Source organism: Babylonia areolata, chromosome 27 (genome assembly GCF_041734735.1).
Source record: "Babylonia areolata isolate BAREFJ2019XMU chromosome 27, ASM4173473v1, whole genome shotgun sequence".
NCBI classification, from domain to species: Eukaryota; Metazoa; Mollusca; class Gastropoda; order Neogastropoda; family Buccinidae; genus Babylonia; species Babylonia areolata.
Window position 1 is genome coordinate 13,145,116 of NC_134902.1, and position 17,500 is coordinate 13,162,615.

At 46.2% G+C, this 17,500-nt stretch overlaps 1 protein-coding gene across 1 annotated transcript in view; it reads right to left on the reverse strand.

The window, feature by feature from the left end:
- Nucleotides 1-5,082: 5,082 nt before the first annotated feature.
- Nucleotides 5,083-17,500, reverse strand: part of LOC143301226 (MAM domain-containing glycosylphosphatidylinositol anchor protein 2-like) — a 36,224-nt gene continuing 23,806 nt past the window's right edge. The window contains exons 3-8 of the mRNA XM_076615357.1: nt 15,171-15,335; nt 13,645-13,791; nt 12,047-12,187; nt 10,598-10,740; nt 7,214-7,295; nt 5,083-5,476 (exon numbers count right to left, since the gene is read on the reverse strand). Coding sequence (XP_076471472.1) covers nt 5,223-5,476; nt 7,214-7,295; nt 10,598-10,740; nt 12,047-12,187; nt 13,645-13,791; nt 15,171-15,335 — 932 coding nt within the window. The 3' untranslated portion in view covers nt 5,083-5,222. The remainder of the gene's footprint in view (nt 5,477-7,213; nt 7,296-10,597; nt 10,741-12,046; nt 12,188-13,644; nt 13,792-15,170; nt 15,336-17,500) is intronic.

Sequence of the window (17,500 nt, forward strand, 5' to 3'; positions counted from 1 at the left end):
ATATAATTATTTTTTATAGTCTTATAACATTTTCTCAGTATCTGCATAAAGTCTTGACACTTTCGAATCCACACACAAACAATTGAAAGACATTTTCACTCAAATTTTAATACAATATGCTTTATGACACGGAAATAAATCAGAATGAATAAACTGCTAATGTTTTGCAGATGATATCAGTCAGCTCAGCTGTACAATGACAGGTATGAAGATGAAGCACAAAGAACGAGAAAGTATTTAAAATAAGTAACTGAACTGTTTTAATGATTGAACCAGCTTCATTTTTTTTTAAAGATAAGAAAATACGTGGTAGCGCAACAATGAAAATAAACGGTACCTCTAAACTGAAGAAAAAAAAAGACTGAAACACATAAGAGCCATGTGGATGACATAACAAAAGAATTCAAGATAAAATAATATATATGATAACTGAGGGTTAATGTCCACATACATATAAGTGACTGTAAACATTTAAACAGAACGATTTCCATTGTATGTTTTGATTATTATTCATGAGTGTAACAAGAAGAAGAAGAACAAAAACAAGAACAACAACAACAATAACAACAACAAAAACAACAACAAAATCAATAACAAGAAGAATGAACATTCCAAAAAAACAACGACAACAACAACAACAACAACAACAAAACGAATTAAGCACATGATCTTGTGCAACACAAGATAGTTTAGCAGCTATATAACGAACATATTTGTAATATAAAAGTTATCGAAATCAGGTTGAATGTCAAACTGATTCGGACAGAAGAAAATGAAAGGAAATATAATACTAGGCAAACAGCAATCTACATCAACAGCATATGGTGATATAAGTCAGGCCACAGTTGCCTGACTCCCTTAGTGACGAAATCTTAACACTGCATTTAATCTGACTTTCAAAAGGAATATGAGTTTATCATGTTCGTCAGGCCCACCAACCACACACACACACACACACACACACACACTTGCACACGCGTGCACATTTCAGACCAGTTATTAAATCCTTCTAATCATTTATGAACTTGTCTATGTTCAGTTGATTGATTTTTTGTTGTCTATTGTCAACAGGTCAACATTTTAGTGGGAGGAAAAAGCGCACACAAGAATCGTATTCCTTTATTCGCTCCAATCACAGTATTCTAGTTATTATTATTCAATGATTTGATTGAGTAATTAATTGAATCACACCTCTAGTTGCTTATTATCTTCCCAGCAGTATATGACAGTCAAGTTATTAGGATATACAGCTAAGCAGACTAGACAAGCCTTATCAGATACAGATACAGACAAACTACTATGGTCATAAGTGCAATTATCGTATTTGTAGTTTTGATGGAATTTGATATGACAAAGTAAATATCAATGTAAAGCACAAATGTGAAAAAGCTACGTGCAGGAGAAAACAGCACTGGGGTAAACAACAAGAACAACAATGACAACAACAACAACAACAGCAAGAAACAACACCAACAGCAAAGTGAACATACAGTAAATGAGTTGAAACAACACACACAAAAAACAGCAGATGGTTCGGTTTAGTTTGATCAGTATAAACATGTTGATTAACATACAAGGTGGTGAGATTCAGTTCCAGACATTTTTTGAGTGGACGTTGGCTTCTGTGAGTATGCGTGCGCGCGCGCGCCTGTGTGTATGTGTATGTATCCGGGCGGGTGTTCGAGCATGCGTATGTTTGTGTGTAAGTATGTGTGCATGCGTGCAAGAATTTTAGCGTGTGTATGTATGTATGTATGTGTGTGTGTGTGTGTGTGTGTGTGTGTGTGTGAAAGAGAGAGGGAGATATATATATAGGGAGAGAGAGACAAAAACAGAGACAAAGAGACAGACAGACAGACAAAGAAGAACAGAGTGAGAGAGAGAGAGAGAGAGAGAGAGAGAGAGAGAGAGAGAGAGAGAGAGAGATTTGGACAACAGTTTACCATTAAGATCAGGGCCTACAGAAATATTTTCTCTTTTCTTTGCAGCATGCCTGAAGAATAATCTGCCCTTGGCCAAAGCAGAAAACAATGTGTGAGTAATCATACGATTCTGACTTCAAATTCCAACCCGTGTCATTTTCTCCAACGAAACATTTTCATTTCATCCTCACTTCATATGATTTCTTACCACTTCCGCCTTCTTTCCCAGTCCCCGTCAATCCATGATGCCCCTCCCCCTTTCCTTGTCAATGCATAATACCCCCTCCCCCTTTCCCCGCCAATGCATGATACCCCGCCCCCTTTCCCCGTCAATGCATGATGCCCCTCCCCCTTTCCTTGTCAATGCATAATACCCCCTCCCCCCTTTTCCAGTCAATGCATGATACCCTTCCCCCTTTCCCCGTCAATGCATGATACCCCTCCCCCTTTCCCCGTCAATGCATGATACCCCTCCCCCTTTCCTTGTCAATGCATGATACCCCTCCCACTTCCCCGTCAATGCATGATACCCCTCCCCCCTTTCCCCGTCAATGCAGGATGCCCCTCCCCCTTTCCTTGTCAATGCAGGATGCCCATCCCCCTTTCCTTGTCAATGCATGATACCCCTCCCCCTTTCCTTGTCAATCCATGATACCCCTCCCCCCCTTTCCTTGTCAATGCATGATACCCATCCCCCTTTCCCCGCCAATGCATGATACCCCGCCCCCTTTCCGCGTCAATGCATGATGCCCCTGCCCCTTTCCTTGTCAATGCATGATACCCCTCCCCCTTTCATTGTCAATCCATGATACCCCTCCCCCTTTCCTTGTCAATGCATGATACCCCTCCCCCTTTCCTTGTCAATGCATGATACCCCTCCCCCTTTCCTTGTCAATCCATGATACCCCTCCCCCTTTATTGTCAATGCATGATACCCCTCCCCCTTTCATCGTCAATGCATGATACCCCTCCCCCTTTCCCCATCAATGCATGATACCCCTCCCCCTTTCCTTGTCAATGCATGATACCCCTCCCCCTTTCCCCATCAATGCATGATACCCATCCCCCTTTCCCCATCAATGCATGATACCCATCCCCCTTTCCCCATCAATGCATGATACTCCTCCCCCTTTCCCTTGTCAATGCATGATACCCCTCCCCCTTTCCTTGTCAATGCATGATACCCCCTCCCCCTTTCCTTGTCAATGCATGATACCCCTCTCCCTTTCCTCGTCAATGCATGATACCCCTCTCCCTTTCCCATCAATGCATGATACCCCTCCCCCTTTCCTTGTCAATCCATGATACCCCTCCCCCTTTCCTTGTCAATGCATGATACCCCTCCCCCTTTCCCCGTCAATGCATGATACCACCCCCTTTCCTTGTCAATCCATGATACCCCTCCCCCTTTCCCCGCCAATGCATGATACCCCGCCCCCTTTCTCCGTCAATGCACGATACCCCTCCCCCTTTCCCAGTCAATGCGTGTTATCCCGCCCCCTTTCCCCGTCAAAGCATGATGCCCCTCCCACTTCCCCGCCAATGCATGACACCCCGCCCCCTTTCCCCGTCAATGCATGATGCCCCTCCCCCTTCCCTTGTCAATGCATAATACCCCCTCCCCCCTTTTCCAGTCAATGCATGATACCCTTCCCCCTTTCAGCGTCAATGCATGATACCCCTCCCCCTTTCCCCGTCAATGCGTGATATCCCGCCCCCTTTCCCCGTCAATGCATGATACCCCTCCCACTTCCCCGTCAATGCATGATACCCTTCCCCCCTTTCCCCTTCAATGCATGATACCCCTCCCCCCTTTCCCCGCCAATGCAGGATGCCCCTCCCAATTTCCTCGACAATGCATGATGCCCCTCCCCCTTTCCCCGTCAATGCATGATGCCCCTCCCCCTTTCCCCTTCAATGCATGATACCCCTCCACCCTTTCCCCGTCAATGCAGGATGCCCCTCCCCCTTTCCTTGTCAATGCATGATGCCCCTCCCCCTTTCCTCGTCAATGCATGATACCCCACCCCCTTTCCTTGTCAATAACAATCCACCAACACAAGACTACACATTTCGGCTACCTCACTCGAAAAATGAGCAAACTTGATGTATATTACATCATGCAGACTGGTTTAACTGAGACGTTTTTTTTTTCTTTTCGTTTTTTGTTTGTTTATTTGTTGTTTTGTTTTGTTTGTTTTGTTCTTCTTTTCTTTTTTTTTTTTTTTTTTTTTGTTGCTACCGTCGCTTGAATTGAACTGAGTGATGTCAACCCTATCTGTGTTCTTCCTTTTTCTCTCTCTTTTTCACTCCCCTCTCTGTCACTCTCTCTCTCTCTCTATTCTTGTCCTCCCAGATTCAAACTGCACAATCATTCTGTCTTTAAGAGCAGAAACAAACAAAACAAACAAACGAGCAAACAAACAAACAAACAAACAAACAAAAATCCCGTCAGCTCAGTGTGTGTGCTTGAGGCTCCTGCCTGCCTTCCTTCCTTCCATCCTTCCTTCCTTCCTTCCTTTCTTCCTTTCCGCTTGCCTGTGCTAGCTATCGATCAATGTTCCGAGCCGGAGGGAGGGTAAGAGTAAGAGTTGCCGTCGATGCTGCCGATGATGTTGAGCTGGTCCTCCTCTATCTGGATCTCCTTCTGCTTCCGCCGGTTGCGAGCCCACAGCCAGGCAAGCACCCCCACCACCGCCATCCCCACCGCCAGACCCAGGGACACCCCCACGATCAACGGCAGGTAGTCGGAGACACCGCCGCCGCCGCCGTCGCTACCAGTCTTGCTCCTGCCACTTTTTCCGGCTTGGGCGCCTTCCTCAGCATCAGTATCGTTGATGTTGCTGCTGCTGGAGGGGGGCGTGGTGGTGATGGGTCCGCTGATATCCGTGTCGTTGACATCCTTGGCCATATCTTCTTTCCCAGGCGTGGGTCTGGTGCTGGTGGACAGGCCGTGGAAGACCCCAGAGGAGGAGGAGAAGGAGGAGGCGGTGGCGTTGTTCCAAGGGAAGAACGGTGAGGACGACGCGAAGGGGAGAGAAGAGCTGCTGGACGCGGTTTGCCCAGAGAGCGTGGTAGAGTTCTCTGCCGTTGGTGGAGAGGAGGACTTCGTGGGCATGCGTGACGTGCGGTACATCGAGGTGGTGGTGGTAGGTGAAGGCTTCCCCGATGAGGGTGGTCCCATGGTTGTTGATGATGAGGAGGAGGTGGAGGAAGAGGTGAAGGAGGTGGACGACATCGTTGATGAAGATGTGCTGGAGTCAGTTGTTGATGCTGAGGACGTGCCGGTTGTCTGTGTTGTCATCGTCGTTGATGTGGTAGGCGTTGTGGTCGTTGACGAAGACGTTGAAGGAGTGAATGTGGTTGTGGTCGTGGGAAAGGTGGTTGTCGTGGTGGTGCTCGTGGTGGTAGTGGTGGTGGTGGTGGTGGTGGTGGAGGGGGTGTTGTGGTGGTGGTTGTCGGTGGGCTGGTGGTGGTGGTGGTGGTGGTGGGTTGGGTGGTGACGATGGCGGCGGTGGAGACGGTGGTTGACGTGGTGGTGGTGTTGGCCGCAACTGTCATGACAAACAGGGCGGAGAAATGGTTATCAAAGAATTCAAATGATCTCTCTCCGTCTCCGTCACTGTCTCTTTTTTTTTTCTTTCTGTCTTTGAAACGGCATGTCATTAGATATATGACAGGCGATCGCGTGCACACACACACACACACATACACAACACACACACACACACACACACACACACACACACACAACACACACACACACACACACACAAAACACACGACAAATGGGGTTGTGGGGTGTGTGTGTGTGTGTGTGTGTGTGTGTGTGTGTGTGTGTGTGTGTGTGTGTGTGTGTTTACTGAGCTTAAAACGTGACAATTGGTTATAATGAATGTGCAATATGTAGGAAGAATAATGTGCAATATGCAGGATGAATGTACAATGAATATGTCTAATGCTAACGTCCATATTCTAAATATATTTCTGTTTAATAATTACGATGTAATAATTAATTGCAATGTTTTTAAAAGCGAATATGTGAAATGCTTTTATTTGAGAACATATGTTTATTACTCTTGTTTAATCAAGTTATCCGCGTGTGTGGGGTGGGGGTGGGGGTGGGGGTGTGGGGGTGGGGTGGGGTGGGGGGGTGTGCGGTGCGGGTGTGTGCTGATTATCTGGTTGTGGTTTTCCGCAATTCATCTTTATTCTTATCTTATCTGTCTATTATAATCAATGTGCAGTATAGTAGGCTATGTTTATAATTATATTCAAATAATGTTTCTTAATTCTTTCTGTTTTTACATTAAGAATACTAGTTATTACCTGCAGTGTGTGGATGTATGTATGAAACGATGTATGTGATATTTTTTATATTTGTATCTTCGTAATATTTGTTGGGGCTGTTGTTGGCTTTTACAGTTATGGTCCCTATGTTGTTTACTTGTCTATGTTGTGATAATGCACCTGACCAAATTTCTCCAGTTGGAGATAATAAAGTTATTCTTATCTTATCTTATCTTAAATCAGTCATTTGGGAATTGATCTGATTTCGGTACAAGAACTGAGTTTCTTTAGATTAATCAAGTCACTTTAGAAATTACTTGATTGCGGATTTAAAACTGTCATTAGATCTGAACCTTTTCTCTTCAGGAAATCGATAGCCCTTGGCCTGACAATAAAAATCCGCCGTCGTTTCTTTTTGATTAAAATAAGGGGGACTTCCCACGATTGCCCAGAATGTGTGAGAAATCGTGGGGTCGCCCCCAACTATTTCTCGCAATTGAGAGAAAACGTGGGAGGGGAACGACCACGATTTCTCGCAATCCCACGATTTCTCACACTTTGAGAGAAATCGTGGGATTGCGAGAAACCGTGGGCTTACAGGGTGTCATTTCTGGTTGGTGGAAGATTCACTCCGTGGATCACTCCATGCCAGTCCACATAGATAACGAGAATATAGAAACTTATATCGCGCCTATCCTCGGTCGGAGCCCAAGCTCTAAGCATTTTACAAACACGGAGTCGTTTGCACAAAAGGCTGTGTAATCTGGGTTATGCCGACTGACAGCTGCCATTGTAGGGCGCTCATCATTCGTTTCCTGTGTCATTCAATCAGGTTCAGTCACCGCACACATATACACACTCAAACATACTTGTGACAGATTTTACTCCTGGGGTAAAACTACTAAAAGGAGGTACGCATAGACTGTCACACCGGCAAACAACCCAACCCACACGGAATTAACAAAAAAAAAAAAAAAAAAAAAAAAAAGTTTCACAATTACCGTCTGAACAGTTGAGGATTCGGATGTCGTCCAGCGCGATGTCCCCTGACCAGCCTTGGCGTCGGGTGGCGGCGAAGACGATCTGAAATGAACGGGAGAATCTTGCTTTTGGTGTGCTACAATGGAAGAGGCACAGCATGCAGCTCCAGCAGATCCAGCTAGTTGTTTGAGTTCGGAAAATTAGTACGTTCTCCTCTCTATCTATTGCCTTTCAGTCAGTCAGTCAGGCAGTAAGTCTGTCTGTCTGTCTGTCTGTCAGTCTGTCTGTCTGTCAGTCTGTCTATCTCTCTGTCTCTCTGTGTGTGTGTGTGTCTATCTGTCTGTCTGTCTCTCTCTCCGTGTGTGTCTCTCTCTGTATCTGTCTGTCTGTCTGTCTCTCTCCGTGTGTGTCTCTCTCTGTATCTGTCTGTCTGTCTGTCTCTCTCCGTGTGTGTCTCTCTCTGTATCTGTCTGTCTGTCTGTCTGTCTGTCTCTCCGTGTGTGTCTCTCTCTGTCTCTGTCTCTCTGTCTGTCTGTCTCTCTCCGTGTGTCTCTCTCTGTCTCTGTCTGTCTGTCTGTCTGTCTCTCTCCGTCTGTGTCTCTCTCTGTATCTGTCTGTCTGTCTGTCTGTCTCTCCGTGTGTGTCTCTCTCTGTCTCTGTCTCTCTGTCTGTCTGTCTCTCTCCGTGTGTCTCTCTCTGTCTCTGTCTGTCTGTCTGTTTCTCTCCGTGTGTGTCTCTCTCTGTATCTGTCTGTCTGTCTGTCTCTCTCTGTATCTGTCTGTCTGTCTGTCTGTCTCTCCGTGTGTGTCTCTCTCTGTATCTGTCTGTCTGTCTGTCTGTCTCTCTCCGTGTGTGTCTCTCTCTGTATCTGTCTGTCTGTCTGTCTCTCTCTGTATCTGTCTGTCTGTCTGTCTCTCTCTCCGTGTGTGTCTCTCTCTGTCTCTGTCTGTCTGTCTGTCTCTCTCCGTCTGTGTCTCTCTCTGTATCTGTCTGTCTGTCTCCGTGTGTGTCTCTCTCTGTATCTGTCTGTCTGTCTGTCTCTCTGTCTCTCTCCGTGTGTGTCTCTCTCTGTATCTGTCTGTCTGTCTGTCTCTCTCTGTATCTGTCTGTCTGTCTGTCTGTCTCTCTCCGTGTGTGTCTCTCTCTGTCTCCGTCTGTCTGTCTGTCCTTCTCTCTTTCTTTCTCTTCCCCCCTTTTCGCCATCTTTCTTTTTTTTTTTTTTTTTTAAATCTATAGGTGGTGGACAGATCCCAGCCAGAACGTTATCCTCACTCTCTATCTCTCCCTTTCAGTCAGCCAGTCAGTCAATCTATCAGTCAGTCAGTCAGTCAATCTGTCAGTCTGTCTGGCAGTGTGTCTGACTGACTGTCTGTCTCTATCCCTATGTGTTTATCATATTTCACATATTGATTGACAGATTGATGTGGGTACTTATATAGCGCCTCTCCTCGGTCAGAGACCAAGCTCTAAGCGCTTTATATACACGGGGACATTTGCACCACAGGCTGCCTACCTGGGTAGAGCCGACTGACGGCTGCCACTGGGCGCTCATCATTCGTTTCCTGTGTCATTCAATCAGATTTCAGACGCACACACATACACACTCAGAAGACATGTAACATTTTACGTGTATGACCGTTGTTTTTTTTAATTTACCCCCCCATGTAGGCAGCCATACTCCGTTTTTGGGGGTGTGCATGCTGGGTATATTCTTGTTTCCATAAACCACCGAACGCTGACATGGATTACAGGATCTTTAACGTGCGTATTTGATCTGCGTGGGCATACACACGAAGGGGGTTCAGGCACTAGCAAGTGTGCACATATGTTGACCCGGGAGATCGGAAAAATCTCCACCCTTTAACCACCAGGTGCATGCACCGAGATTCGAACCCAGGACCCTCAGATTGAAAGTCCAGCGCTTTAACCATTCGGCTACTGCACCCGTCACACACACCCCGCCGAATCACACATTATCCACTAACCCATCCACCGGAACATTCACTCCCCATGACGGACCCTCCACCCTAAACCTCCATTCCAGCTAAGCATTATACCCAGCCACCCACCTAACCCAATCGCCCAATCTCACCATCGAAACACCCATCCAAGTACACTGCCACCCATACATCTACCGAGCCACTCAACTTCCAACCCCACACACTAATCCACCCTCCCACAAAACATCCATCCACTCCCCCCACCCACCCCACCCTCCCGCCCAAAACAGACACCCAGCCATTTACTCATCCATCCAAACAACCATCCATCCTTCAACCCTCCCACCCAAATACCCATCCACCCTCGCACAAAACAATCATTCATCCCCCCCCCTTCCACCCAAACAGCCATCTCACCCTTCAACCTAAAACAAACACCCATCCGCCAACCAAAACACCCCAAAATAAACACCTATTCATTCTTCCACTCAAAACAAGCACACATCCACCCTCTCACCCAAAACAACCATCTGCCTACAAGAAACAAACACCTATTCATCCTCCCAACCAGATACCCCATCCTGCCACCCGAACTCCCGTCCCATCCTCCTGCCCAAAACAAACACCCACACACAATAACTCACCCACCCATCCACCCAAGCACTCATCGTTCCTCCCACACAAACACCCATTCACCCCCCCACCCCCACCCATTCAAATACACACCCACCCTCCCACCCAAACCGAAGACATCTCACCAAGCTATCCGTCATCCAGCCCCCCCCCCTCCCCAACCACCATCCCATCCACCCTCCCACCCAAAATACTCATCCCACCCTTCCAGACATAACAAGCAGTCATCTTACCCTCCCAACAAAATGTAAAACACCAGTCTCACCCTCCCAACAAAATGCAAAACACCAGTCTCACCAAGCTATCACTCACCCAGACCCCCCCGCCAACCCCCCAGCCACGCCACACAACCACCACCCCACCCCCTACCCACCCATCCTCAATCCCCTGGAGCCCCCCCCCTCTCCCCCGCCCCCCCTCCCCCCCCCCCCTCTCTCTCTCTTGCACAGAATTATATACATGTATTGGGAATGACTACACTTCTTTGTGTATAATCATGTCTGTGTGTCTCTTAGAACAACGGCAGATATGTAAGTAAGCCAGTGTGCTAATGTCCTCCACCGTTGGAAAATAAAGATTAATTGAATTGTTAATTAGATAATTCATCCATCCATCCATCCATCCATCCATTCATTCATTCTCTTCTGCAGTATCAGTATCTGTAGCTCAAGGAGGCGTCACTGCGTTCGGTCAAATCCATATACACTACACCACATCCGCCAAGCAGATGCCTGACCAGCAGCGTAACCCAACGCGCTTAGTCAGGCCTAGAAAAAAAAAATTATAATAATAAGTCTTCTGCAGGATGTCCATCACAGGTCATTCACTCACCCTGAACACGTCGCTCTGCTCAGGGATGCTGACCATGCCGTACACCCAGTCTTCAGCCTGGTAACCCTCACGGTGGAACAGGACCGTGTCTACAGGGGCCTCTCGGCTTCCTGAGCGTATCATGACTTCCAGGTCTCCCACCTCTGTCATGCCCCCAGGCAAAAAAAAAAAAAAAAGAAAAAAAGTGTTCTTCGTCAAAGTGTGTCTTCTCGGTCGGTGTGTGTGTGTGTGTGTGTGTGTGTGTGTGTGTGTGTGTGTGTGTGTGTGTGTGTGTGTGTGTGTGTGTGTGTGTGTGTGTGTATTCTTATCACCATCATCATCATCGTCGTCGTCATCGTCGTCATCATTATCATCGTCATCACCATCATCACCATCGCCATTATCGTCATAACCATCATCATCATGTTCCTCGTCCTCTTATCATCATTGTTTTTATTGTTGCTGTTGTCTTTGTTGTTGCTGTTGTTGTTGTTGTTCTTCTTCTTCTTATCATTAATACGTTATCTTAATCATTAGCATCATATTCGTCATCCTCACCATTCTTCTTCTTCTTATCATTATTATCATCACTGTTATTGTTGTTGCTGTTGTTATTTACTTACATACTCATTTGCTTACTTACAGTCAAACTGAAACCGCGCAATTAACCGTGTATCACTGGTGACATCACATGGAGACTAGCTCTCAAATACTTTGTAAAGCTACGCATGTAATTCCCTTTCGTGCTTTCCTTCATCGATATTCATCTGCTCTTGTTTAGCGGTTCCCCAAAGCTAAAAAAAGCTCTGTCAATCAGGAAGAGGTGTCTTTGAATAGTAAATAGACAAACAGACAGACAGACAGATACATGCATACATACATACATACATACACGGAGAGATATAGAGATACATAATAAATGCATTATATATCTCAACTTAGTAAATAAAGTAAAACAGAACCATGAAAACATCCAACAACAAAAAAAAAAAACAAAATAAACGAACTGCTGTATGAGATCTTGCTCGAAGCATCTACACATAAGAAAGATTCCTAGCAGTAAAACAGTAAAAAGAAAAAAAACAACAACTATTACTACTGCTACTGATAACAACAACAACAATAATGATAATAACAGAAGAAGAAAAAGAAGAAAGAAGAATGATGATGATGGTACTAATTGTAATCATAATGATGAAGATGAGGATAATATTTGATGATGATCATTATAAAATGATGATGATTACAAAAAGTGATAACTAAGTAAATAAATAACTAAATAAATGAACAAATAAAGAAATGCGCGCGCGCACACACACACGCACACACACACACACACACACACACACACACACACACACACACACACACACACACACACACACACACACACACACACACACACACACACACACACACACACACACACACACACACACGCACACACACACACACAGACTAAAGACTGACCCAGTTTCTTGGGGGGTCCCTTCATGTGGTAGTAGAACTCCACACACATGGGTTCCGGAGGGGGTTGGTAGGGGGGAGAGATGAGGCGGGTCACCTGGCCGAACTTCTGGGGAGCGGAGGACTCCATGAAGATGTAGTGACCTGCAGACAATGCAGCACAACACTACACGGCTACAGCTCAGCTTCAGCGGTGTGCAGGACAGGACAGGACAGGACAGGACAGGACAGGACAGGACAGGGCAGGACAGGACAGGACAGGACAGGACAGGACAGGACAGGACAGGGCAGGACAGGACAGGACAGGACAAGACAGGACAAGACAGGACAAGACAGGGCAGGACAGGACAAGACAAGACAGGACAGGACAGGACAGGACAGGACAGGACAGGACAGGACAGGACAGGACAGGACAGGACAGGACAGGGCAGGACAGGACAAGACAGGGCAGGACAGGACAAGACAGGACAGGACAGGACAGGAAGTCACACAGCACATTGCGTCACTTCTCGCCCACCCGCCTTCCTGCCCACCCCTTATAACACATTGGTTTGTCCTCCATAGCTACTACTACTACGACTACTACTACTTCTGGTGCTGCTGTGAATTTATGTACAGCGTATTCTCTAAATAGGGTTCAAACACTTCACAAAAACTGGTGTGTGTGTCTGTCTGTGTGTCTTGTTTGTGTGTGTGTGTGTGTGTGTGTGTGTGTGTGTGCGTGTGTTCCTATCAGAGTGAATTTCTTCTGCAGAATTTGGCCAACACCCTCGTTGCAGTGAGTTGTGTGTTTTTTTCCCAGTGCGCCAAGTATGAGCTGCTTACGCATGCGGAACCTCGGGTTTTTAGGTTTTGTTTTGTTTACGCATACCCAGATTCAAACACTCGACTGTTGGCCACCGTTCTTTCTCTGTCTCTGGACTTGCAATTGGGATGAACTTCCTCTTTCGCTTCGTCAAGTCCACACTCAGCTCTTTCAAGTCCTGGCCTTAAAACCCACCTCTTCCCAAAATAGCCTCCCTTGCCTGCCTCTTCCTTGTCTTTAGTTTCTACAGTTTTAGAGTTATGCAAGCGTGTGAATGACTGGTGCGAAAGCGCTTTGATTTGTCTCTGCGCAAGATTCAGCGCTATATATATACCATTATTATTATTATTATTGTTTAGTTTTGTTTGGTTTGGTTTGATTTTTCTCTCATCCAAGTGAACAGACGCTGAGTTTGATTTTCCAGATAGGGCGAGAGGCGGGATTCGAAACCAGAACCTTTCGGACTCAATGTATCGACAGATGAGCGTCTTAGCCATTCTACCACCTTTTTCCTTGGAGACGAGGGCGAGGAGAGCGGAATTCGAACCCAGACCCTAACGGACTCTGCGGAATGACAGATAAGCGTCCTAGCCATTGTACCATCTTCCTCTTTAAAGACGAGGGCGAGGAGAGAGGAACTCGAACCCAGACTCTCACAGACTCTCTGTATCGACAGATGAGCGTTTTAGCCACCTTTCTCTTTAAAGACGAAGGCGAGGAGAGCGGAATTCGAACCCAGACCCTCGTGGACTATCTCTACTGATCGTCTTAACCATTCTGCCACCTTCCTCCTTACCAGAGCCGGTGGTGTGGTCAGCATCAGGGCCAGTGTCGGAGGTGGGCGTGAAGCCACTGGTCCACGTCCAGTCGAAATCGTCGTTGGTGTCCTGGCTCCAGCCACACAGGCCCGAGTCCTCGAAGTCACAGCCAAGGCTGGAGCCGTCTGGAGGCCATGGAATCGTCCATGGGATGGAAGAAAAGAAAAGCACGTCAGAGCAAGAATGCAGCAGTACTAGAAGGGGGAGGAGGAGGAGGAAGAGGAGAAGGAGGCTGAAGAGAAGGAGGAGGAGGGGGGAGGAAGAGGAGGAGGAGGGTGAGGGGGAGGAAGAGGGGAAATAGGGGGAGGAGAAGGAGGAGGGGAGGAGAAGGAGGAGGGGGAGGAGGAGTAGCAGGAGGAGGGGGAAGAGGTTGAAGGGAAGGAGGGGGAGGAAGAGGAGGAGGAGGAGGAAGAGAAGGAGGGGGAGTGGGAGGAGGAGGAAGAGAAGAAGAAGGAGGAGGAGGAGAAAAAGAAGAAAAAGGAAGAGGAGGAGGAGAAGAAGAACAACAACAACAAACGTGAATAACAAGGGGGAGGAGGAGGAAGAGAAGGAGGAGGAGGAAGAGGAGGAGGGGGTAGGAGGAGGAGAAGAAGAAAAAGAAGAACAACAACAAACGTGAATAACAAGAAGACCAAGGACAAGATGTATAAGGAGGATAAAACGAAGACTGAAGGAAGAAAAAGTTGAGGATGAGGGGTGATGGGGAAAAGGAGAGGGTATGATGATGATGATGATGATGATGATGATGATGATGGCGATGATGATGATGATGATGGTGATGGTGATGATGATGATGATGGTGATGATGGTGATGGTGGTGATGATGATGGTGATGATGATGTTGATGATGATGATGGTGATGGTGATGATGATGATGATGGTGATGATGGTGATGGTGGTGATGATGATGGTGATGATGGTGATGATGATGTTGATGATGATGATGGTGATGGTGATGGTGATGATGATGGTGATGATAATGATGATGATGACTTAAAAAAAAATCGGACATTACTTTTGTTTTTCGTTTGTCCTATCATGAACACAGAATAAACAATGCTATCATTATCGTTACTAGCCATCATCGTTATCATCATCATCATCATCATCATCATCGTCACCACAACCACCACCACCAACATCTTCCTCCACCTCCGCCTTTTCCTCATTATCATCACATGGGGTTTATTTACAGCCCCCTTCCCTCTCCCCCCCCCCCCCATCAATCCACCCCCACAAAGAATAAACAATACTATCGTTATCGTCACCAGCCATCACCATCATCATCATCATCACAATCATCATCACTATCATCATCATCATCGTAAACCATCACCATCACACAACAACAACACACATCCTCCTTCACATCCTCCCCCCTCATTGTCATCGCTTAGAGTTTATATTCCACCCCCTAAGCCCCCTTCCCCCATGCACACTCCCCACCCTCCCACGCCCCAACGCCCAACCCCCAACCCCCACCGGAACTGAAGAAGGAACTCACAGAGGCACCTGGGAGGCTGCTTGTCCCAGTTGGTGCCGTCACACATCAGTGTCTGCGGCCCCTCGCGACGCATGCCTTCCGGGCACGTGAACTGCAGGATGCCCCCTTTGTACATCTCCTTCACCGTCACGTCCGGCAGGGCACCCAGGTCCGGGCATCCGCGGCCTGCCCCGCGAGTCACGTGAGAGAAAAACAAGGTCAGGGTCAGGGTCAGGGTCATATCAAATTGGGCCAAGTTTAAGATCGGGTAAAAAGAAAGAAAGAAAGAATGAATGAATGAATGAATGAATGAATGAATGAATGACAGAAAGAGTGTCAGATCATGGTCAAGTTTATGGTTAGGGTCATGTCATGTCAAATTGAGTCAAGTTTAAAATCTTGAGGTGGGGGGAGGTGGGGGTGGGGCAGGCTGAGTGTAGAGGGGGAGTGCCAGTTTCAGCACATGGTCAAAATCACTCCCATCACAGTGCTTTAACTCTTTCCATACGAACGGCGAAAGAGACGACGTTAACAGCGTTTCACCCCAATTACCATCATCAAAATATTGCAAGCGGAAGGCTCTTATACTGAAGACGTGAATGTTGACAGAGGATACCACAATTCTGACGACGGAAGCTAAAGGTTGGGTCATTCAGACACCCACTGGACATCCGAGGGGTCTGTGTAGAGGAGAAGAGAGGACTGGCCGTACTGAGTGAGTTAAACATTCAGTTTAGACGAAGGGACAAAACTGACCTATCCCATTTCCGACGCTTTCGTTCTGAATGTTTTGAGAGATGGTGAGTTCAAACATTAGGCCAAAATAACTCCCTGCCATTGTGTTTTGTATGCTTAGATTGGGCAAATTAATGGACAAACCCCCTTACCATCCCCACATTTACGTTTCTGTGCTGAAGGGGGGGGGGGTGGGGTGGGGGTGAGATTCATGAGATTCATCAGGCCTAACTCCCCTGACCTCCGTTCTCAGCCATCCCCTCTTAAGTGTTCATGTGTTCATGAAGACGGGTGATTTTAAGCATATGGCCCATACCAAACCCATTTCATGTGCCAGACACGTTTGTTGGAGGGGAAGGGGGGGATGTAGGGGGTGGGGGGTGGGGGGGAGGGGTTTGAGACAATGGGGTGAGGATGGAGAGAGAGAGAGAGGGGGGGTGGGTGAGAAGGACAAAAACAATTAAAAAAAAATTGAATAAACGCAATGTTCTTTCATTTCAAGGGGTTAGAACACATCAATCAATTCAGTTTAGTGACGTGATGGGTACGTGTCAAAGTGAGTTAGCTGGAAAAGGGTTAAGATATCAAGCTGCGTTGGGTTGAGGAATGCTAGGTGAGGTTTGTTCGAAAAGAAAAAAAAATGGTAAAGGTTAAAATTAGGTTGATTTATTTTCAAGGAGGCGATCCATATACGCTACACTTCATCTTCTTGGAAAAAAAAGAGAAGAGAAAAAAGGGTTATGAGTAGATGCCCAAAAAACTTAGACTTATTCTGCTGAAGAAAGATTCGGAAAAGATCGTTGCAATACAACGTCAGCGAAAAAAAAGGCCAATGATTGTTTAATTTTTCTTGTTGGAAGAGGCTTTCTGTGTAATTTATTTCATTCAGCTAAGACAATTTGGTTAAAATTAAGTAATTTTGCAAAGATGAGCAACGTAGTCTGATCTATCCTGAGGTTTAATACCAGAAAAATACAATCATCATTTATGTTGTGTTTCATATAGTTTGTATTCTGTTACTGATAGTTATGTTATTTTAATTGTTGATGTTTAATCTTGGTGTAAAATACTATTGCTGTTATATAATATCCTCCATGCCCCAAAGGGGTGAAAGGATTAAACATTCTTGATTCTTAACTCACTCAGTACGGCCAGTCCTCTCTTCTCCTCTACACAGACCCCTCGGATGTCCAGTGGGTGTCTGAATGACCCAACCTTTAGCTTCCGTCGTCAGAATTGTGGTATTCTTTGTCAACATTCACGTCTTCAGTATAAGAGCCTTCCACTGGCAATATTTTGATGATGGTAATTGGGGTGAAACGCTGTTAACGTCGTCTCTTTCGCCGTTCTTATGGAGAGAGTTCATTCTTAATAAATAAATAAAACCAGCACGCTGGTCGGGTCTTGACAGACTACGTTACGTTTTGTGTGAAACATCAACATGAAATGAAATGAAATAATAATTTTTTTTTTTAAAGTTTAAAAAAAAAAGTGAATATGTTAGAATGCAATCAATTCATTGGGTATTGTCAGGTGAAGTTACACCAGGTGAGGTTAAACCTTCGTACCAGATTTGCCAAGATCGTGCAGAGTTCAGTTTTGTTTTGTTATGATAA